Source organism: Colletotrichum navitas (assembly GCF_030913465.1).
Source record: "Colletotrichum navitas strain CBS 125086 chromosome Unknown LY79scaffold_4, whole genome shotgun sequence".
NCBI lineage: Eukaryota > Fungi > Ascomycota > Sordariomycetes > Glomerellales > Glomerellaceae > Colletotrichum > Colletotrichum navitas.
Window position 1 is genome coordinate 917673 of NW_026850550.1, and position 22358 is coordinate 940030.

General features: G+C 45.8%; 8 protein-coding genes across 8 annotated transcripts; 3 read left to right on the top strand and 5 right to left on the bottom strand.

Moving 5' to 3' along the window:
• Window positions 1-157: 157 nt before the first annotated feature.
• On the bottom strand, window positions 158-1637 carry LY79DRAFT_586767 (tryptophanyl-tRNA synthetase; the record flags this gene model as incomplete). The annotated part of the gene is made up of 5 exons (XM_060560689.1): window positions 158-615; window positions 672-790; window positions 888-1003; window positions 1072-1152; window positions 1305-1637. 5 exons carry the CDS (start codon window positions 1635-1637, stop codon window positions 158-160), a joined length of 1107 nt encoding a protein of 368 aa, XP_060419485.1.
• Window positions 1638-2009: 372 nt separating this feature from the next.
• LY79DRAFT_538288 (ribosomal protein S10p/S20e) lies at window positions 2010-3357 on the bottom strand. The gene is made up of 4 exons (XM_060556724.1): window positions 3241-3357; window positions 3056-3135; window positions 2554-2981; window positions 2010-2483 (listed from the first exon to the last, which is right to left on the bottom strand). Exons 1-4 carry the CDS (start codon window positions 3298-3300, stop codon window positions 2209-2211), a joined length of 843 nt encoding a protein of 280 aa, XP_060419486.1. The 5' UTR covers window positions 3301-3357; the 3' UTR covers window positions 2010-2208.
• A 479-nt stretch (window positions 3358-3836) lies between these two features.
• LY79DRAFT_538290 (Fcf2 pre-rRNA processing-domain-containing protein) lies at window positions 3837-5226 on the bottom strand. The gene is made up of 2 exons (XM_060556725.1): window positions 4793-5226; window positions 3837-4573 (listed from the first exon to the last, which is right to left on the bottom strand). Exons 1-2 carry the CDS (start codon window positions 5000-5002, stop codon window positions 4193-4195), a joined length of 591 nt encoding a protein of 196 aa, XP_060419487.1. The 5' UTR covers window positions 5003-5226; the 3' UTR covers window positions 3837-4192.
• Window positions 5227-7373: 2147 nt separating this feature from the next.
• Window positions 7374-8581, top strand: LY79DRAFT_665936 (histone-like transcription factor and archaeal histone; the record flags this gene model as incomplete). Its single annotated transcript, XM_060563140.1, has 5 exons — window positions 7374-7458; window positions 7595-7608; window positions 7706-7759; window positions 7829-8497; window positions 8552-8581. 5 exons carry the CDS (start codon window positions 7374-7376, stop codon window positions 8579-8581), a joined length of 852 nt encoding a protein of 283 aa, XP_060419488.1.
• A 388-nt stretch (window positions 8582-8969) lies between these two features.
• LY79DRAFT_505862 (exocyst complex subunit Sec15-like-domain-containing protein) lies at window positions 8970-11827 on the bottom strand (the record flags this gene model as incomplete). The annotated part of the gene is made up of 10 exons (XM_060553667.1): window positions 8970-9048; window positions 9101-9354; window positions 9407-9563; window positions 9644-9936; window positions 9994-10129; window positions 10182-10291; window positions 10345-10446; window positions 10508-10639; window positions 10700-11710; window positions 11777-11827. 10 exons carry the CDS (start codon window positions 11825-11827, stop codon window positions 8970-8972), a joined length of 2325 nt encoding a protein of 774 aa, XP_060419489.1.
• A 400-nt stretch (window positions 11828-12227) lies between these two features.
• LY79DRAFT_538308 (uncharacterized protein) lies at window positions 12228-13181 on the top strand. The gene has a single exon (XM_060556727.1). The coding sequence runs from the start codon at window positions 12413-12415 to the stop codon at window positions 12689-12691; it is 279 nt and encodes a 92-aa protein (XP_060419490.1). The 5' UTR covers window positions 12228-12412; the 3' UTR covers window positions 12692-13181.
• Window positions 13182-13531: 350 nt separating this feature from the next.
• LY79DRAFT_665938 (RNA recognition domain-containing protein 2) lies at window positions 13532-16129 on the top strand (the record flags this gene model as incomplete). The annotated part of the gene is made up of 11 exons (XM_060563141.1): window positions 13532-13975; window positions 14031-14204; window positions 14259-14507; window positions 14574-15113; window positions 15161-15282; window positions 15345-15375; window positions 15433-15450; window positions 15598-15628; window positions 15685-15764; window positions 15815-15929; window positions 15984-16129. 11 exons carry the CDS (start codon window positions 13532-13534, stop codon window positions 16127-16129), a joined length of 1950 nt encoding a protein of 649 aa, XP_060419491.1.
• A 108-nt stretch (window positions 16130-16237) lies between these two features.
• Window positions 16238-19473, bottom strand: LY79DRAFT_257640 (UNC-like C-terminal-domain-containing protein). Its single transcript, XM_060551902.1, has one exon. It carries the CDS (start codon window positions 19294-19296, stop codon window positions 16624-16626), a length of 2673 nt encoding a protein of 890 aa, XP_060419492.1. The 5' UTR covers window positions 19297-19473; the 3' UTR covers window positions 16238-16623.
• Between the last annotated feature and the right edge of the window lie 2885 nt (window positions 19474-22358).

Genomic DNA, 22358 nt, shown 5'->3' on the forward strand with positions numbered 1-22358 from the left:
GGCGTCGGTTTGGGGCGTCTACTGGCATGGGATACTTTTCTACACAATCTTACATGATCTATCATCGTTATTCTATGCCAGGAAGTAGTTGTGTTGACATTCGTCTCCCAGAACACACCGAAGAAGAAAAACGCCGAAAACCCGCAGGGATTGGCTTTCACAGTCCAGTTGCTTCTCGTACAATGGTCATAGTTTCCTCTGCGCTAAGGCGGGCCCTTTTTGCCCCTTGTGCCTCGACGGCGTCGAGATATTTCCCCTCGTCTGCCGACAAGAGTTCAAAGTAGCGCGCACGAATTCCATTAAGCCCTTGGACGACAGCTGCAGAGACGATCCGCTTGAGGTCTTTAAGAGATGCCTGGGAGAGGGTTTCAACAAGCTGGCACGGGGTTCTTCCCTGGCTATCGAAGAGAGATAGAATTTCCACTAAATTCGATACCCCTGGCCGGTTGGTCGGATCATAGGAAACATAGTTCGAAGAGTCTGTCCGCGCACTCATGATTTTGTTGTGAATCTCCTCGGGCGTGTCAATTATGAGGATGCGCGACCTTGGGTCATTGGCTGATTTGGACATCTTCTGATTGGGTTGCTGAAGTGACATAACTCGTCGGGCAGTAGCTGTGTCTGGTTAGGCAATCAATTCCTGGCAACAAAATATGGAAGGATTGACTAACATGTGATAGTTTTTGGTAGCACGAGGTGCGGGCCAAAGTGATGGTTGAAGTTGGTTACACATTCGCGAGCAAACTCAAGGTGTTGCCTCTGGTCATCACCCACGGGAACGTGTGTAGCACTGGGAAAAGGGTCAGAAGGCCAAGTCACTAATGTCTACCACAGCACTCAGATATAAACAAAGGGAAGTGTCGATAGTCGGATAAAGGGTCACGAACCGATGAACGAGGATATCTGCGGCCTGTAAAACCGGATACGAAAACAAGCCGAGCTTCAATGAACCCTTGGCACTTTCATCGAGAATGGTGGCGTCAGAAGAGAGCGACAACTTGCTCTGCAGAGGTTGGGGCTTTGGTTAGCGAGGGAACAGGTGAACAAGCGCCATGTGATAACTCAACTGACCTTCCACTGCGTCATACGAGACAAGTAACCCATAGAGGCTGTGCAGCTCAGGATCCACATGAGTTCTGAGTGTGACGGAACCTGCAGTCGAGTTGTAAGCATGGAGCTTTTCAACGACTAAGATAAAAATGACAAAATAACAACCAAGCGACTTCTGATTGCATGCGCAGGATTCCTTGGGAGTGCAATGAAAGAGAAATAACGCCTATAGCAAGGTTGGGGCAGTATCATACAGATGATTGATAAAACAAGGTCGAGCGTTCAGGATTGATACCGGTGGCCAACAACGCAGCCAGTGTCTCTCTCTTCCACTGCCTCAATTGCTTCGCTTGTTGAGGCACGGTAATGGCATGCAGGTCAACGACGGAATAAATAAGCCTGCAATGATCAGCCGGCTCGCTTTGGAGCTGCACCCATTGCCGGATAGCGCCAGCATAGTTGCCCAAATGCGGTATTCCTGTAGGCTGGATACCCGAGAAGATGACCTTTCGCTTTCCAGTTGATGCGGCACGCCGCCAATCCAAGGTTCGAAGTTGGCGTGCTACCGGTCTCGTGCGCCGCCACATGGTGAAATACACTCGCCGTGGTAGTCGAAGACCGGTATTGTCTGGGCCAAAGATCTGACGATGTGGTGAGCTGATGTCTCCAGAAGGGCTCTGCCAATGTGCTCACCTTTAGTGGCCGGTGACGGATCTGACCCTGGCTGCGACAATGTCGTCTTAGAGAGATAGACAACCCTGATGACTATATGAAGCTCGGAAGATGCTCTTCATAGCTCCATGAGTCTGCATGACCCGATGTCGTCGACGACGCAAATGGATCGACCTTGCCAATGGCCAAAAGTATTAGCGAGTGCACAGTTGACTTACTGAAACGTATTGCTATAGCGGGGCGCAAAAATATCCCCCCGTCTCACCTAAAGGGTCTCGAGCGGAAATCGGGTAACACTGGTACAGATGCATTGCTTCTAGATCGCACTTCCACCCGGGTAACCATTTCCCTCTGCTAAGATTTACATAGGGCGCATGAAGCCCATTCTAGATACGTAATACAAGGTTGACTGAGTACCGATCTCATGTCGTATTCTACAGCTCCTTCTCCCTCCCGATAGGTCGACAATCGCGTAGGAAGCATTCGTCACTCTGAAGTCCTTCCAATTCCTTCGGAAGACGCTGACTCTACCGTTGTCGCCGCCTTCCTCTTCAGGGCCACCTCCCGTTTCCACTGCCCCTCGACGAACCGCCGCTCACCTTCGGCCAACTTGCCGCTGTCGACGTCGAACCTCACCTTGGCTAAAAATTCTTCCACCTTCTCAACTGTATTCAGGTCCCGGTTCTGACCAAGATGGCTCCATTTGGTCTCGATAGCTTTGGCCGTGCCTTCATCCGTTGTGTCCATTGTCTTGCCAACACCTAGGAGATGTAATGTCAGCGCCTGGGTAAATCAGAGGCCAAGCTATGCGCGAATCAAAATAACACATACCTAATTTGTCAAAATCCCAGACATTGGCCTTCATGCCGATGCCATAGTACGCGTGTTTTTGCAGAAATGCCAGCCACAGTTGTACCGTCTCCGGGTTCCCGTCGCGGATCTGGACGAGACGACGCAGCGTGACACGCTCAAAGTTCTCCTGTGACTTCTTGAAGATGAAACTACTCCGGGGAACTGTCCATCGCTCGGTGATTCGGGGCAGCGGCACGGGACCGAAGGCTGGGAGCTTCAAGTAGTACGCTGCCCGGAGGGCAAAGTCGGCAAAGAATTCGAGGTTCCTCAAGCTGTATGAGCGTAGCTGAAGATCGCATGACGGAATACCGTAATCGGCCTCGCGCCGGAGTGGCTGGAGGTAGAGGGCTTGTACGCTTCGAGGGTATCGCGGACCGCCTTCCTTGCTTTTGGCAAGGACATGTCCCCTACAATTGCGATGGTTAGCAAAACATACACACTACGCGCGAGATTTCTACAAAAGATCGAGTTTGGTCCTTACACGGCCTCATGCCTATCCAGGGTGGCCGGCTTCGTCTCTGTGGCGAGGCAACGGATCCATGACTGTCTCTGGGTAATGGCCTGCAAGGAATAAAGTTGGACGGTTAGCTTGCGAACCCAGTCGTCTTGCCCACAACTTCTTGTCGGAAAGAAGACAAAAAAGGAAAGACAAAAACATCAACATACCCGTGGCGCTGGCCGCGCAAGGAAGCGGGACGTCGGTCGTAGTAAAGATGGCACGCGCATCGTTCTCGAATCCGTGGCAGGGCGGCGTTGCCGTTGGAGTAACACTCGTGCACAGAGGTTGAGGATCACACCCAAGTCCGTAAAATCTAGAGGTCCCCATAAGTAATTCAAGTAAAAGAATATATTCACAAAAGAAGAAGACTCGTATATAGCATACATGCATAGCAAATAGCACATCATAGCAAGCAGCATATTATAGTAAGCAGCACATGTTCTTATTAAGTAAAAACTCTCTCTTTTAAACTATTTATTAAAAAGAAAATTCTTAATTAAAAATATGACTTATAGTTTCTTTTATTATATAATAATAAAACTTTACCTTTAGAAAATAGTACTAGTATCTATATCTCTTATATAGCCTCTAGACAAAAGATAAGCTTTAAATATAAGGGTTAAGTCAGATAGTAATTTCTATAGTCTTAGTTCCTAAAGCCTTATTTTTACTATTAAATAATAAAAAGAAACTAGATCTTTTTTAGTTAAGAGCTTATTTTTTAATAAATAGTTTAAAAAAGAGAGTTTTTTATTTAATAAGGATATATACTACTTACTATAATGCGCCACTTGCTATACATGTACATTATATTACAGGTTTCATACATATTTATTATATTTTTGAAGCCACTGATCTCCTTTCTACTGTGTATAAGCAGTAAGTTTATTATTCCACGTGAAGCCCTTGCTCTATTTCCCTATCTTTTCTTCTCTATTCCGAGGAACTGCAGCAGAAGAGTGGCCCGCAAGATGGAACTTGTCCGGGTTTCTCCCCAGCAAGTAGGCGCAATATTATGGCTAGCAACGGGTTCACCTAGGAAAACCAACATGACTAAAATTACGCGGTAGTGCAACCATGCGGCGCATTAGAGAATAGGGAATTGTCTAATCGTTCTGCCTAATGACGGTTGCGCCGGCGTCGCTCTATCAACTTCTTGTAGTGTGCCTTTCTGCCGCTCGCCTTCTTCACTTGGATGTCCTCGTACTTGGATCTGAACTTGCCCGACGCCTTTTCGGCGCTCAAAAGTTCGTCTACCAGCGTCTGTTTTCGTTCCTTTCGCGTCAAACGAGCGCTGTGGAATTCGGTAGGGCCCTCAACGATACGTCCAACATGGGCGTAACGCGGTATCCTGGCCTTGAGCGACTCCTTCTTGTAGTGCCGCTTGGGATCAATGGCAGTTCCTCTCATGTGAAGAATCTGCAGATCCCGCTTCAGGTCGGGGTCGTTAGGGTCCGTCTTAGGGATCCCAAACCAGCCGGGGCCAGCATCACCGTGTGCCTATATCTTATTATTAGCAAGCGTTTCCGGCCACAGTATGGATTGAAAAGGGCCAAGTGAGGGGTTCTCAGTCAGAGTAACTATGAAAATAAAAGATCATTTTGGCGTGGTGCAGCAACCCAAGACGGGCGCTGTCATCACATCAAGGAGATTAAGCAGGGATTTGCTTCTCATCAGGAGACAGAGAGGGGAGAAAACAAATAATGAGCGCAAACGTACTTTTTCCTCCGCTGGCCTAGGATCACGAAGCGAAATGCTTCTTGAGTCTTGTGCTTTGAGCAGTGCCTTTGATTCAGTAGTCGGATCGACAGGCAAGGCCGCGACGGCGATCAAGCTGCAATCCTTCGGCAGTGACGACTGTTTAGTCGCTAGGCGGCTTGCCGCTTCTTTCAAGAGTTCATCAAGATGTCCATCGCACAGCTCTGGCATAGCGGTGACGTACGACTGAACGGTGGAGATTGAAGGGAAACTCGAGGTCGAGTAGAGGCAGCCAAAGACGGAAAGCAGAAAAGTAGACGCGAGCGTTTGGGATTTTTTTTCCCCCCCTTTCTTAAACTGCAAGTGGGGCGGGGCGACTTGGAGTTAGGATGGGGACGAGGAACGCTGCAGGGGGGGGAAGAAGAAAAAAAAAGTGGGAGAGAGAGAACGGGTGCCTAGTTGGTAGGGGGGTATTGCAGCTTCGGGGGGGGGGTATCCGTTGTGGGGCCGAAAAGTTCAGGGGGGGGGGGTAAAGCCCTAAGCACCGTGTGGATTAAAAAAAACTAACTAAAGCATACTGAGCATATGCTGAGCATATACTAAGTATATACTAATAAATATAGTGTCTACCTTCTATAAATATAGAGAACTTAGTTAGAAGACTTAGGTCTAAGTCTACTATAGTTATAGAGGCTAGTCACTATATTTAGAGGGATATGCTGAGCATATGCTGAGTATATACTCTAAAATATAGTACTTACCTTCTACAACTATAGAGGACTTAGACCTAAGTCTTCTAACTAAGTCCTTTATATTTATAGAGGGTAGACACTATATTTATTAGTATATACTTAGTATATGCTTAGCATATGCTCAAGCTCTTGCACTTCTCACACTCTAAGCTAAGCCTAAATAAGCCTGATAACCCTAACCCTAGCTACTTTACCCCCCCCGAACTTTTCGGCCCCACAACGGATACCCCCCCCGAAGCTGGAATACCCCCCTACGAACTATTCTCCCAGAGAGAACCACCAGAGGTGTATTATATGGTATTAGGTAAGGCACTCTCTGTAAAGCAAGGGTGTACGGAGTACATGCCGTGGCTCTGTTCTGTGGCTGGTCGAACAATGACTGCCCTCAATCAACCAACCTCCAACCTCAAGGCAGCATGTCTTACGGAGGGACAGGCAAAGCCGTAGTACTTGGCAACGGTTTAGAATCTTGGAGTTACATCGTGAGCTTTCATCCCCCCGCCACGTCACCTTGCTGCATGGTGCGGAGTGTGAACGAATACGTGACTGCTTCACACTTGTGACTCTCTCAGCCCCTTGACTGATCATTTGCGCCTTCAACGTATGATATGAGCAAACCGACCCCTGTCAGGAAAATGCATCACAAACTCGGTGCAAACAAGGCGGTCAGGTTTCCAAGAGGCTGGCTGGCGAACCCTTCAATAGCTGCCCAACCACAGAAGCCCGTGTCGAAGGTGTTCAGTAGACAAGTACTGGAGCCGTACTTAGATAGGCTGCAGCTACGCTAGGGTCTGCCGCAGCGAAAGTAATAGGTACTCAAAGATATACTGCCTAGGTAGGTACCTGGCCGGCGCTGACTGGCTAGTGTGCCTGGTCGCCATTCCGGTCGTATACACTGCTATCGTGGTTGCTGACAGATGGGATGGCATTCGAGCCTGGATTGTCTTCTACGAGGTGTCCAACGCCACGTATTGTCGGCGAATAAGTCCACAATCGCATCAGTTCTGCTTCTCAGGTTGCATAACCTTAGAATTGCTACTGTCTGTCGCAGACCACCATGGCGCAATCGGTTTGGGCTTTGGCAGTACCTGGATTTGTTGCTGCCAAGCTTCAGCTACCACATAGGGAAAGGAGCCGAAAGTGATCTCGAGGTAGGTAAGCACGGGTACATACCCCCTGCTGCTAAATCTACACTGTTGGACAATCACGCGGCGTTAGGTACCTTGAGGTACCGTAGACACTCGCGAGATTGGGACAAAGCTAGGAAGCCCGCTAGCCAGATATAGCTAGCCAATATCCTATGACAGCTAGCAGATATCGGCGACACTAGTCCTAACGTAGAAGGCGGTCACCCTTTCCACCCTCTGTTTCCCACTAGCCAGCCCGCTGTTAGTAGCAATACAACCGTTACGTAAGAAAATAGACATATACAGATCCCTGTTTTTGCCAGCACACTATACTCCTTACAGCGGCCCGCGATACTCCTTGCCGTTAGCGGATTCCTTAGCTTTGTCCCAATCACGCGAGTGTCTACGGTACTAGTGAGCTCAGCCAAAATCCCCACATTTGGTGGTCGGGTACCTATAGCTGAAAAGCTAGGTATTTCTACAGAGCAAACACCGTTCCTTGCTCGCGCAAACACCATTGCGCCGACCCCACGCAACGTTTCGTTCGCGACATCTCACGAAACCCAACTCGCCCATTAACCAACCTGATTGAGAGGGACCTTCCCCTTACCTCATCACAGCTTTGATCAACACTTGCGGCGCGCCTCACGTTACGCTACTTTGTCTTAATCGAACTTGGCTGCTTGCAATCACGACGCGCGCAACTCCGTCAAACAAATCGCGATGGATCCTCAGAATCAGTCTGGCTCCCATGCTCAGCAGGGCCGTCCCCAGCCTGTGTACGATACAACTCATGGCGGCCATTACGGTAAGCAAAGAATTGAGAAACAGCGCTCTACTTCCCTGTCATCTCCGGCGTAGCGCGTAGCGCGTGCGCTGCACGCGCTTCCTCTAGTTACTTTCATCATGTTGACACTATACTAACGTTTACTCCCATCACCTAGGTGCGAGCGCTGCGGTTCGTATTCTCTCGCCTCGTTATTGTTCTTGATCGACCGCCACAACGGCTTGCTTTCACTGATTCAACCGTCGCGACTGACCATGTCCGTACATAGCTTTCCGCCCAAGGCTTCGCCCCTGCCGAACTCTACACTGGTCCATGGGCCAACGTGCGTATCTTGCCTGGTCCCCATAGCGACACGAAGACCCGACTAGCTGACGCGCTTTCATAAAAACAGGTTCATCAGGGTTTGACCGGACAGTACAAGGACATCCTGACAACCTATTGGCAACAGACCATCAACCACTTAGAGAGTGACAACCACGATTACAAGCTGCATCAACTACCGTTGGCCCGCATAAAGAAGGTTATGAAAGCTGACCCAGAAGTCAAGATGATCTCCGCCGAAGCGCCCATCCTCTTCGCCAAGGGCTGCGACATCTTCATCACCGAGCTCACCATGCGCGCCTGGATTCACGCCGAGGAGAATAAGCGAAGAACTCTGCAGCGGTCTGATATCGCGTCTGCGCTAGCCAAGTCCGATATGTTTGATTTCCTCATCGACATCGTTCCTCGAGAAGAGGCCTCGTCCCACGCTAAAAGGACTGCCGGCCAAGCCGCCCCTGCTCCCCAAGGCGTCCCGGCCCAAACCAATTCTCAGATGCCGGGTCAGCACGGCTCCCTGCAACAAGGTGCTAACCACTCTTCCTCCTCCCATCCAATGGCCGCGACCGACTATGGCCTTGCCGGCCATGCCCTTGGCCCCGATCAGGACTACCGGCAGAACCCCAACATGTACCCAGGTCAAGTACAGCCAGGTCCTTCAGCTGCTTACGGTCAAGCTCAACAACCCATGTATGGCGAGATCGAGGGCATGTATGGATACGGAGGGATGCAGCCCCAGCAGGTGAGTAGATCCAGGCCATGGGTGTCTTGCGCTGATCGATTAACTTGCCCCTAGGCGCCCATGTCCACCGAGGAATTTGAGTAAGATTGCTCAGTTGCAAGGTGCATAAACTGAATGTCTTTCTCTCCTTGACTGCCAAGGCTAAAGAGAAGAGGCACGAATATTGTTTCCATTTGGGTCTGGCGTCGCGGCGTTGAAGGCATTACTAGCGACAAGAGCTATCATGATGTAACGGTATCGGTCAGATCGACCAGTGGCCGAGGATGAAGTGCTCCAGATGGCAGTGGCCGGGTACAGAGTAAAGAGTCTGGTCTAAATAGTGACCAGTCCGATCACGTCCGTGAGAAAAAATGCAAATGATTTTTTGGGCTGTAGTGAGCTTTGAAATATAGTGACGTTGGAGCCATGTCCCTCACTGAACGCCTCACAAATGATCACACCCATACAATAGCTGTTGCGAAGCAGATATGCCTTACTTCATCATACCAAACCGAGACGAAAAGTTGGCAAGAGGAGCGCTGCGGGTAGGGCCCTGGGCATTAGAAGTGAGCCTGCATGTTGGTCAGTACTTGACTTCGGATAGTGCGGCACGTCTGAACGTACTTCTCCAGCAATATGGGTCCATTCAAGGCGTCAACACGACCAAATTTTTTGTTGCGGATAGAAATGTCGAAGAACTCATCGTGGTTGTCGGACTGCATGAGATTAATGGTTTGTTGGAGTTCGTCAAGGTTCTCTCGGAGCATAGCTCCATTCTCGAGACTATCAACAAACTCCGTAAGGTACTGCACATCCTTTGCAAGTGCTGCGACTGCATTGGTATTGATGTGTTTGACATCAGGGGATAGCGGCAACGCCTGCAGAAGGTATTAGTGGCTAGGACATTGACGCCTGCATATCAAAACTCACAAGGATCTTATTGGCGGCATGGCTAAGAGCGTCAAAGTATATGAGCTCCTTGATCTCTCTTGGCAAGCCAAGAAGTGTGGAGTTCATGATGTTGGAGAGATATCGGGTCATGGTCTGCATGTAACTACTTGGATCAGGGGACGTTGTGGTTGCCATCCTATTCGATGTTGTCAGCTGGTATCGATTGTGTAGTTTTGCAACTGGCGGTCGGGCCTATCCCTCTTTGGCGATACATACCAGTCATATTCAGCGGTGTCCACAAGGTCATCAATCTTGGAGTTGACAAGTTCGAAGATGCGCTTCTCCGCCGTCTTCTTGTTGTTTCGGAACTCTTCTGTAGCAACGAGCGTGACAGGGCCGCCAGCCGACGTGGACGATCTTGCTCTGATTAGAAGCTGCTCAAGTTCTTGGCAAGCAGCTTCGAAGTGCTCAAGGTTGATAAGAATCTGTACAATCTGCCCAAGGTACTGCGAACTTAATCTTTCAACAAGTGACTTGCAAACTTTCTCTATCAAAAGCTCATCTAGCGACTGCGAGTAGTCAAGTTAGCCGAGTATTTCGGTTCTTAAGCTCGTCAATTCAATTACCTTGCGGAGTGTGTCGTCGATGATATTGGGATGCTGGAAGTGGTCGTCCGAAAAGAAGTAAAACTGGTTCAGAAAGTTTCGAATATCGATACAACAGAGCGGATACATTTGCGAGAATGGCAAGACGCAGGGGAAGCTGGATAATCGTTAGAATCAGACTAACGTCGCCACATGGATACAAACTATACCTGAGTTCTTCGAGAGGTTTGTCTTGAGAAAACCAACTAACATTCACCACCTTCTCGTACTCCTCCCGAGTATTAATGGCCATGGGCATATAATCGTCGGTCGAGACAATCTTGTTTTGTCAGTTACGTGGTGCACCACAAAAGCGGCATGTAAAACTCTTACCTCCTGGAAATCTTCGCTAAACCGGCGCTTGAGAAGCTCGGCGTACTTGTCGAATAAGGTGAGGAGAAAGTTGTCGAGCATGGACACAGAGTAGCCCCAACTCTGGCGAGCTTCAGTTTCAGGAGCCAACGTCAGGGTGATCAGGGAATAGGGAAGGCCCTACCTCCATGGTTTGTATGAACAAGGCTATCACGCCTTTGATCTTGAGTAGAACTTCGGCATTGCTTACTTCATCTAGCGCCTGCGAGGTGAGAGTAATGGCCGTATGGCACATTGAATCCCAGAGTTCGTCCACCTGGTCGTGTTTTAGCAGCTACGCCAACAATAAATAAGTATCTGGAGACAAAGAACCTACGTCAACAGCAGAGCGCAGATGAGGAACACGTCGCATAGTTGCTTTTTCGATGATGGCAAAGCCAGCGATGCCTTCGAGCAAACTACTGAGTGAAGTTTCGTCATCTGCAACGAGCCCAACCGTACTTGGCAATAGCAAGTCTTTCTGCTGTCGGCGAGTAGTGGCATACTCGGCACGGAACTTTTCGCTCTGACCTAAGGCGTCGTGGATGTGCAGGCATTCAAACAACGGTGTAAAGTCAACCTGCAGCTCTTCGTTGTCAAGCACGTCGAACTCTTCGCTCTCGTCGAAGACCAGCTCAATAGACGAGTTGAGTCTGAAGTTGTTCAGATAAATATCACGCTCCACGCGTTCCCTCTGCCTCGCCCTTCTAAGTTCGGTGTGATAGAAGGCAACCTCACCGAGGAACTGCGAGGTTTCACGAATGCGAAACAGCCAGGTATTGAGGTCTGTCATCACAGCTTCGGAAATGGTTTTCTGCGACGCCGGTATTGACTTTTGAATCACATCAGCCAGCTTGTGCTGGGTGGCATATTTATTCTGAAGTGTCGGGATCAGATGCTCATTCTGCAAGTCCTCGAGGGATTTGAGTGCTGCGTAGTACTTCTTTTTGCGGATCAGGTCGTGGGCATGGTTGACAGCATGCAAGATTTTGAGAGACTCGTTCAAGGCGTCAGATGCATCGGCAATATTCTGCCTCACAGCTCTTGTATTTACCAGAGCCTGTTTTTGGTCGGCAAGCTTCTCTGTGCTTGCTTGGATTGACTGGTTCAGCCTCAGGATCTCTGCAGTGAGCGTGACAGTGCCCTCGCGTACAACCTGGAGTTGGTTCACTGAGCTCAGGAATTCTTCATGCTTCGTTAGGCCTATCCTCTCAATATCTGATTCTCTATCCTCGGCATATCTGACAAGATTTTGCATCAACGAGGGGGTTCGGTTGGAGTGGGAGGCATCTTTGAGGACAGGGATCAATTGATCGAGGAAATCCGTGTCGGACGAAGTCAGGATGATCTGAAGGAGTCAAAATCAGCTCTCTGAGATTAATATGGAGGATCGTGCCTGATAATGGAGAGAAACCTGTTGGACGGCTGTGCCGTAGTCATCATAGGTCTGCGGACGTCGTGGCATCTTGGGCCATGATCTTGACAATCCTCGGCAGCTCGTTGATCTCGATATGGGTGTATTTTTCAGCAGAATCAAGTCAAGAAGTCATATGCAACCGATCTATTGCCACTGTGTTGACCTCGTTATGGTGAGGTAAGGTGGTGTAAAGACAGAAACCTGCCGGATTAATGTTGGATAGGTGAGGTTACGCCAAACGGAATGGTGATGTCGGCGGACAGACAACATTCATGTTAGCTCGGTTTGGTGGAGTGACAGCAGCTGATGAGCCTCTTTAGTGGGCCTGGGCTGGCTCAGCACCACTAATGCATGTGCCCACATGTAAGACCCCTGTCCATCCCGGCGAAACTCGTCGCCATGCACTTTAGTAATTAATGACTTCATGCAAAAGGGTGACAGCTGCCCAAAACAAACGACACTCGACAGTTGCCATTTGCCCATGTCTAGTCCGTATTCAAACTGCTCTACCTGAAAATTCGGATACTTATGCATTGGCCGTGACCTCTTTCAATACCTCATTTGATAATGACACTTTGTCTGACTCCGCTCTAGAGCCCATTAGGATTAACGAGATGTTCTCGTTGCCTAGTGATGCAAATGATTTTCACATTGCACCTTCTTGGTACGAGCGAAGGAACCCTAATGGGCTTGCAATTGTGCGAGCCTTACTTGACTGCTGGCCAGACTGGCTTGGTCTGCATATCTTCCCTTCACAGTGCAGAGGGAGTATATGAAACTAATATAAAAAACACACAGCAAGAAAGGGAGAGGCAATGCCATGAAGAGGAAGGGCGTAGAAACCTCGCGATGCAGTACGCGGAGGGATATCACGGGAAAGCCAGGGAAATAGGCGAGGAAGGTAGAAAGTGACGGAAGTGTGAGGCGCCCACTTCCAGGCCGCGTAACTGCCTCCGACAGCTCGAGGTCAAGGATAATTCTTGGTAACAGACGAGGAAGGAGGAGTTGGATGTACTTTCCACTTATCTTAATCTACCTAACCTACTCAAGCGTTCGTAGGTCAGCTCTTCCCGTTGCTGCCTTCCATTTCACGGCGCCTTCCCCAGGCCACCCGACACGAACGACACGCTCTCTCCTGGTGCATAGCAATCTTCACTGCCCTCCCCGGGCACGTCTCCTTTCTTTCTTCTCCCCCGTGGATCTTCACCTTATTGTCGCATTTTACTTAACCCAATACCAACCTTCTACCTTGTTCCACCCCCATCGAGCTACCTTCTCACAAGCGCACCATTTGAGCCTCGAGGTGGCTCAGTTGAACACAATCAACCAGGACGTCAGTAGACTGCCTGTTCTACACTTCTGCAACCCTCTACGAACGCTGTCTCTCTGTAGCCCCCTCCCCCTCGATTCATTGTCACGCATATCCTACCTTTCGTCCGAGGCATTACACTTGTTTTCGATTCACAGCTGACTGCTACCCCTTGACGTCAAGTCCGTTTCGTGTAAGCCATAGCTGCGTGTGGTCAACCCAAAAGCTCGAGGCACTGTTGTTGTTGATTGTTCGACGTTGAACTCATATTCATATCTTTTCTAGTCAGTTATCTTCCTTCTGCGCAGCTGCACCTTCGATGTTCTACCTGCTTGCTTCAGATGGTTACGTTCTTGACAAAGTCTCATGTGCTAATTCAGCCAGGCACTCAACGACAACCAACTAGAGACACAAACGGCATGGCCCATAGTCGAGAGACAGACATGTTCAATCCATCTTCCCCGCATTCCTCCATTGGAGGTGCCGAGTCCTTCAAAGGTACACCAGACACGAGATTGACCGCATTCTCCCCGGAGGGAGGATCAACACGATCCTCTCGTCTCCTGAAGTCTACATCGCAAGATTCACCAGAAACCACTCCTTCCAGGTACTCTACAAGTGCATTCGGAAGTGTCACATCTAGTGCCGAGAAAGATCCTTTCATCGCCGTAAAACCCAACTCCGGCCATCAGAAGCTGTCGCCGACTGCCTCGACCTTCCAGCCTTTCTCATGCACTCCGGAGAAGAACAGAAACCACCCCACCCCTGACCGCAACCAGCAATTTCTTTTGCCAGGCCAGAAGTACGAGGCTGAACTATCTCGAAGTCTCGAAGTTTGTTCACCGGGCCAGAATCTCGGCATTGCTGACCTGGATGCATGTTTCGCGGTAAGGCATCCATCTGCAATATGAGTCTTCAGGGAGACACACTGACAACAAGCAGAAACTGCAGCGTCTTGGCCTCTCGGTCCAGGAGCCGACTCAGATTCAGTGCAAGGGAGGTAAACTCTACGTTCAGTTTAGTGATATCCGCGATGCAGTCCTTGTGCGCGACAACATACACCGAGTGGGAGCCTGTTATGAAGCCGACTATCTGTCGGATGGTGGTTTCTACGAGGTGTGTCCCCTTTCACACCCTTCGGTTCAAATCTGGCCATTAATTCCTATACAGCATGTACATCGAGAGTCCAACAAATTCGACCATTGGGTATCTGTGGTTGTTGTGGCAAGCCCCCCAGGTTTGTTGGACGTGTCTCGTACTGAAGCGGTCGTCAAACGTATGCTGGACTCACAAGGTCAGCTTTCTGCATTCTATGTGCAGCATGGCTATGATCCTTCAGTATTCAGGGCCTTCATTCAGTTCCTTGATCCATCTAAAGCCGCATCCGCAGTGTTTTCTTTTGACAACAAAGTCGTCGAGGTGAGTGCCCACAGCCTATCTGACATATACGTCCTTCATCCCAAGCAAAGCCTGACCATTGACTAGGGAGCACACATGACACTCTCGCTTGTGGAATCCAGTGACATCTCTAGCAGGGCCCAGGATAGAGGTGGAGCGCCCGACAGTCTCAGCCACGGTATGCCTGGCGATTTGACCAACACCCTCCAGGCATTGGCTTTGTCTAAACAGGCCCCTCAAATGCATCTGGTGCCTCATAGTACCTCCATGCCCGGGCCCAACTCCCCCTACTCGCCCTTTGGTATCCAGGTTCCTCCCTTCACCATGTGGCCGATTCTCTGTCAACCGCAATTTCAACCTCATGGCCCCTACTTGCTCAACGATGGCCAACGCGTGCCATCGGCATCTGCTATGTCCAGTCCAGCCACATACCAATTTTCCGGCCCCATGTTCTCTCATTCTTCACACGCCGTGTCGGCTATGGGTTCCATGTCACCCACAGCCAGAAACGAGTCTCGCAGACAGAGCGCAGCTCGAGTCAATAGATCGCCCTACTATAACGTAGCGAGTCACCACAACCATGTCGATGTGAACCGTATTCGGGAGGGAATAGATGTCCGCACAACGGTGAGATAGAAAGCTTGGTAAGGCATGCTCCTGACTGACAAAGCCAGATCATGCTCCGGAATATTCCGAACAAGGTCGATCAGGCGATGCTCAAGAGAATCGTGGACGAGTCCAGCTGGGGTAAGTATGATTTCATGTATCTACGGATCGACTTTGCGAACGATTGCAAGTATGTTCTCACCCCATCTGTCGCGAAAAGATGAGATGGAACTGATATTGTGCGCCCTCAAGTGTCGGATATGCGTTCATCAACTTCGTTGACGTAAGTTTATTTTTTCTCGAGCTTGCGATGAGTGTCTGCTGATCAATCCCTCACCAGCCCCTGGATATCATTGATGTGAGTAAGGACTCCCCGCATTTGCAAGAATGAGCTGACTAAAGGAATCCAGTTTGTCAATACCAGAGGCAACCAAAGATGGCAGGTTACTCTTTTCTTCCTGACCGTCACATGCCTTGCTGAGAAGATCACAGGAATTGCTTCAAGAGCGACAAGGTCGCTGAGATTTCATACGCCAGTAAGTATCGGAATGCAGAAGGTTGAGTCAAAACGCACGCTAATGTGGCTCTAAAGCCATCCAGGGCAAAGACTGCCTTGTCCAGAAGTTCAGGAACAGCTCCGTGATGCTGGAAGCTGCGCACTATCGTCCCAAGGTACGACCTTACCCTATAGAACAAGAACTGTGAAGATGACACGAGCGTAGTTGTTCTATACTTCCAACGGACCCGTTCCTGGACTGGCAGGAGAAGAGGAGCCATTTCCCCAGCCGGACAACCAGTCCAAGATGAAGCGCAGCTGCGAAAATGCTGAGCACGTCGGTACGATGTCTTTAAATCATGCCACACAAAACTCCGCTGATCATTGCCATACAGGCCTTTTCACGCCCAATGCCGGACAACATTTCCGCGACGAGCAGCGTCGCAGGCGCTCCCAGTATGACAGAGGCACGAGACTGGCAGCGCTCGAGGAGCATGATTTGGATGCCTCGATGCAGCTGTATATTTACCACTCACAGTGAAAGACACTTGATCGACACTACTTGGAAGAGATTACGGAGGAAGAAGCGACGGAGGTTGTTATACTACTGTGGAAGATTTGCACACCCTCAAGGTTTTGTCCACTTAACGGGCTTAAGCTTTGCTTGCTACATATACAGGAGCTTTCTGGAAGCGTTATCAACGTGTAATCATCAATGCCTTGCTAGACACTGCTGGGATATAATGGCTGCGTTACTTTTAAGACCTTGTCCTGAACCGTCCACACCGCCTCAATCTTTGCTTGTGCCTCATCGAGCGAACTAGCCATCATCGAGGGGCCACTTATCTCTTAGGCCTACAGTCGATCCCGTCCCCGGAGGACAGGATGGTTAACCACATGGTGTATAAAGGACGCCCGCCAGCGTGGATGTTCGACCATTGGCTGTGACGATGCAAGGACCAACCAACGATAGCTAGTTGACGGGCTGACCTGAAGCTGCAATGTATTCGAGGTGCCATATCGGCATTGTAGTTCTTAGTGTGGATACTCAGGTAACGCTGGGAGTGGTTTGCGGAGCGTAGAAGAGTGGGAGCCACGAGCATACACAGAAACAGAATCTGCCAAGACCGCTATCGTTTGATCTTGAATCTCCGATGGGTACTCATGATCAATCTGCCCGGAATTACTCACTTCAAATGTCTCGTCCGAAGGAGAGCGAATATCAGAACCGGGAGAAGACTCGCGGTAGCTACTGTCGGGGTCACTCTCCATGAACTCTTCGACCGGAAGTAGCTCCGGTGTCATGGCCGTATCTGGGCGGTGGCTGTACCGAGCATCTGATGCCGGCGTGAGAAGCCGGGTCGATGCGTCTGGTATTGGCCGATGCATATCCAGATTCCTGTCGGACAGTTCGCCTTCACCAGCATGGTCGTTGTCATACGGCCGCCCAAACTTGTCATAACGAGGGATGTACGCACCTCTAAGGCCACGATCTAGGGAAGAACTAGGCAGCCGGTGGTTGCGACTCGGCGATCGTCCCAGGTCAAAGGAGCCTGTCAGGATGGGCTGGGTCATGGCTCTAGAGAATATGACAAGTATAAGACAGGACAGGAGTAGAATCGCCTGTACAATTGCCATTCGCTTCTGAAATACAACCTCGTCGGCGAGAATGTTAAGCCGAGAGCTAAGAGCCACCGTCTCCCGTTGTGACTGCTCCCGCTGGCTCTCCAGCGCGATGACTGTGGACTGCCAGATTTGATCGTACTGTTGACGAACGGTCCGCAGTTCCGAAAGGACAGTATGATTGAGGCTGTCTAGGAAAAGGTCTATCCTGGACAATTGTTTTCTCTCGGCCAACAGTTGAGTAGCTTGCAGAGACCGAGACTGTTCCTCGATGTACTTGAGTGACAATGACACGTTGGACTCGAGATATTGAAGACGCTTGCTGACCGCCTTAAAGAAGCTTTCTTGAACGGTCGGAGATGCCGGTGCCGCGGTTGAGTTGTTCTTGTTCCGAGCCTGTGTGGTGGCTTGCGAAGGTGCTCTTGTGGAAGATGCACCACTGTTGGAGGTCTCACTCGCCCCCCCAGCCTTCATGTCCGAATTGACGCTACTTTGATATGTGGGCGAAGAACCAGACGTGACAGCTGACGGCACCGTGTTCCGTTCAATGTGGCGGCCATCAGTCGTCGAGGCAGAAGACTCTTCCTCGGGTGTCTGGTCGAAGAGCCTTTCCATTCCAGATCTGATCTGAATTGTGGCATGATCCGAGTCGCCCTGCGTCTTGCTTAGCGATCCTGCGCTCGCTGAGCTTGCGCTTGACATGTAGGTAGAAGTAGCCGATGACAAACAGGTTGCGTTTTCGTCGTCGGAAAGACGGAATATGTGTATAGGCATCAGCGGATCTACCGAAACGGCGGAGTTCGCCTCTTTTGCTGCTCCACCGCGAGGTGATGTCGTTACGTTATCTCGCCTTTCAATAGTATCGCCAATGGTGTTATCTTTCGCAGGTCCAACTACCTCAGCCGCTGGCTCGTCCACATCTTCATCCTCAGCAGGCGTCTCTTGGTCCTTCCATGATTCCAACATTCGCGTGCCATGGACACGAAGAAGGGAGACCGGGCAGTAGAATTCGTTGCCGTAGTGAGTCAGAAACTCGATCCTGACATACTTTGCCCAGATCAGGGGGTTCTGAACAAGGAAAGGTTGAATGTCACGAGAGTTCTTCGCCTCAAATGTGCCCAGATCTTTCCACTTGTCGACTTTGACAGGATATCTGTCGCTTACGCTGACCCGGAAGCGCCGTATCATGCTTGAAAAGAATTCGAAGTTGGCCAGTACAACCGTGTCAACCAGAATATCGTCACTAAGCTCAACAATGACAAATTTATTCTCGGCTGAGCACTCCAGCAGCATATACGAGTCCTTGTTCTCAACGAGTATGGCTTTTGCATTCTTTGCCCCTTTGTTGGTTTTCAGTACTGTTGCGCCAGCGTCGAAGGAGGAATAAGAGAATCTTTCTTTGCAGGTCTTTCCTGCATCCTTGCTTCGGTAGTATTGAGTCCGACCGTCGTCATAGAGCACTGGTTCTTGCTGGAGCTCGGACGCTGTAATTTCTGTCGGCGTTGCTTGGGGAGCTGATGCGATATTGCTGATTTTTTCTGACACGACGTCGAAATTCAGATCGATCTCTCCATCATCCCCAAGACTATCTAGACCTGGACTCCTTGCGGCCCTTTCGGCTTCGATCGTACGATCTAGTGACTTTCGAGACTTGAGATCCGAGGGGTCTTGTCCGGCCTTGCGCAACATCATTTCCTTCCAGTCCTCAAATGACATGAACGGTCTCGGTGTGGGATCGTTGTCGGCCGTCGCATCTGTGGAGAGCCCGGTTGTTGAAAGGCTTGGTCCCAGCGAAATGTGGTGACCACCAAAAGTGTTCATTGGGTCGTCAGGCGAGGCCCGCGGGTCATCGGTTTTGGTGTGCACACTTTCATTAGGTCCCTTCTGTCCCGGCCAGCTTGTTTTTAAACACTGTTGCGGTAGTGTATGGGTGATATAATTGATGGTCTTGAATTCGCAAACGGCCGCCTGGGCATCAAGGATGGTCGACGGTTGGCACAAACCTGTGGCACAATGAACGACCAGTGCCAACAAGAAGATCGGTAGGTGTCTAGAAAGATAACGGCGATGACAGATCGACGTCATATTGTCGTGCCAGGTTTGACAGCGGCGCTGGCGAAATCGGCTCCAAGCATTCAGTCATATTACACCAAGTATTAATCGTGTGGTCAGGAGATAATAGGCCGCATAAGAACATGGTACTAAACAGAAGCGTAACATTAGAAAACAAAGGTAAAGGACAGAACTATAGTCAATTATACTAGCGGTGTCTAAACCTAGCTTTGTTATCTATATATATATAGTACACTAAAACAACCAGGTAAAATAACTATTTTTAGTTACTAATTTAAATTATATATATATATATATATATATATAGTAAGCTCTATATTATAGTAAGCTATATATATCTATCTTAATTCTTTATTTATTTTTTTTAAATAGGTTTTCTCTATATATAGTAATAGTTTTTTCTTTATATAAGAACTCTAATATCTTTACTATTATAGCTAATATATATATATATATATAGTAAGTAGTATATTATAGTAAGTAGTATATATTTATTTACTTTTCTATTATTTTTATAAGTTTATTTAACTAGATTATATAAAATTAGTTAAAAATATATATTACCTTATTCTTTATTACTATCTTAAACTACTTTATAAGTTTATATATTATTTTTAGTCTTTTTATAATTACTATATTATTATATAAGTAGTTTACTACTCTCTATATAACCCCCTTCTTAGGATATTTCTTTAGCTTTAGCTTTAACTACTTCTTTTTTTTTTATAGTACCTTTACTTTAGCTATATTAAGTAACTTTCTAAGATATAGTTAGGTCTTTTTAGCCCTTTAGTACTTACTTAGTACTTTTATTTTTATATAAAGTTAATAGTTCTTAGCCTTAATAATAGTAAGTTAATATACTAACTTACTAATACTTTTTAACTATAAGTTAATTACTTTATATATTAGTATTAGTAAACTACTTTAATAGTCTTTAAATTCTTTTTTTAATAAAGTAAAGCTTTATAAACCTTTAATTATTATTATTAGTATCTTTAAGTCTTATTATTAGTAACACTAAGGGATAAGTTAATATAGTTAACTATATATATTAGTAGTAATTAATAAATAATAAAGGTAACTATAGTTCTCTATTATATATAAAAAAAAAGGATAATTATTATAGGTTAGTTAGTTAAATAACTAACTTATTACCTATAAATCCTTAGAGAATCTATAGCTAAATATCTAAGGATTTACTAGTAATAAGTTATTAGGGTTAACCTAATAACTCTAATATTTATCTATAATAGTTAATATTATAACACTAGTAACTTTCTATAGTACTAGAAATCCCTTATTATTTATATCTAAAAGAATAGCTAAGAAATATAATAAAAATAAAAAGCTAAAAAGTATTTAATACTTTTTACTTATATAGCTTATTATATATAAGAAACTTATTTATTTATTTATATTTTTAACTACCTATTACTAACTAGCTTTATTAATATATTATTTAATAATAACTTTATAAATTTATTTACTAGGTTATTACTACTATAAATCTACTATATTTTATAAATCTTATAGTATTTATATAACTAGTAAAAGGCTATAATATTTATTATAAGTTACTTTTTTTTTATAGTACTAAGCTTTATAAAGTACTTATAAAGTAAGTATAAGTTAGTATAAAGTATTATAGGTATTTATAATAGCTTAAGGTAGTTAGTAATTATTATAAAGGTAATACTAATTATATAAGTAATATTAGCACTAGTAAGTATTTTATAGACCTTAAAGGTAAGTATACTATATATAACTCTCTTATACTTTATTAAGCTAAAGTAGATAATATTACTAGTTAATTTAAAGCTTTTACTATTAATAGTAGGTTACTTAATAATTTATTTATTAGTAAAGACTATAATAAAGCTAAGTTAAAAAGTAAAGTTATAGTTATTTATAAATAAGCTATTAATAAATATAAAAAGCTTAGTAGTTATAAGGTTAATTAGTAAAAATTATAGGCTATAGTTAAGGTTATTAATTTACTATTTAATTTAGTAGTTTAAAGCTTTAATTTTCTTTACTATAAGTAATTAGTATTAAGTAGTAACTAAATAGTTAAAGTAGGCTTTAGGTTAATAAATAGAAGTAATATATACACTATAAGTATATTACTAGATATAATTTTACTAGGCAGTAGGTAATTTCTTATTAATAAGTTAAAGCTTTTTACTTTAGCCTTTTTAGTAAAAAGTAAGTATACTATTAGTAGTAATAGATAATATACTACTATTAAAAGTAATAAAGTTATTAGCTATAAGTAACTACTTAGGTTTTACTATAAAAGTAGCCTTCTTAAGCTTCTTTTTTTTATAAGTAAAAAATTTATTATTTATAAGGCTAATTATATTATTTATTTATATACTAATTAATATAAAGTTACTATTATTAGGTAATAATATTAATAAGTAAAAGTTAAAGGTTAATAAATTTATTTAGAGATTCTTTTTATAATAGTAGTTATAAGTTACTTACTAGTAGGTTTTTATCTTTATAATACTATATAATAGCTTAGTTACTATTATTATTATATTTACTAAGTAAAAATAGTAAATTTATATAAGTAAGTAAATAAAAATAATATAATTTAGTAGTATTACTAACTAAGTATATACTTAGGTAATATTATATAACTAGAGAAGAAATCTATATTAAAGTAGTAAAAAAGTAAAAGTAAGTATTAATTACTAGGCTATTTACTAAATAGTAAGTAACTATATAAGAATTATTTTTTTACTATTATCTATATAACCTTAGATAATAAGCTATAATTTCTTATAAGGCTACTTGTTTTTACTTTTTACTTTATAGACTATATATAATTTAAATATATAGGTGTTACTATAGGATTTCTTATTATAGGTAATAATATAAAATATACTATAGTTAATAAAGGCTTTTACTTTTGCCTTATTAGACTTTTTAAAAGGTTTACTAGGTATAGTAATAATCCCTTTTTTATATAGTTTAATAGTAAATATATAGTCTACCTTTTCCTTTATAGTTAAAAATACTATAGTTATAGTAAGTTATATCTCTATAAAGAATATAAGTATTAG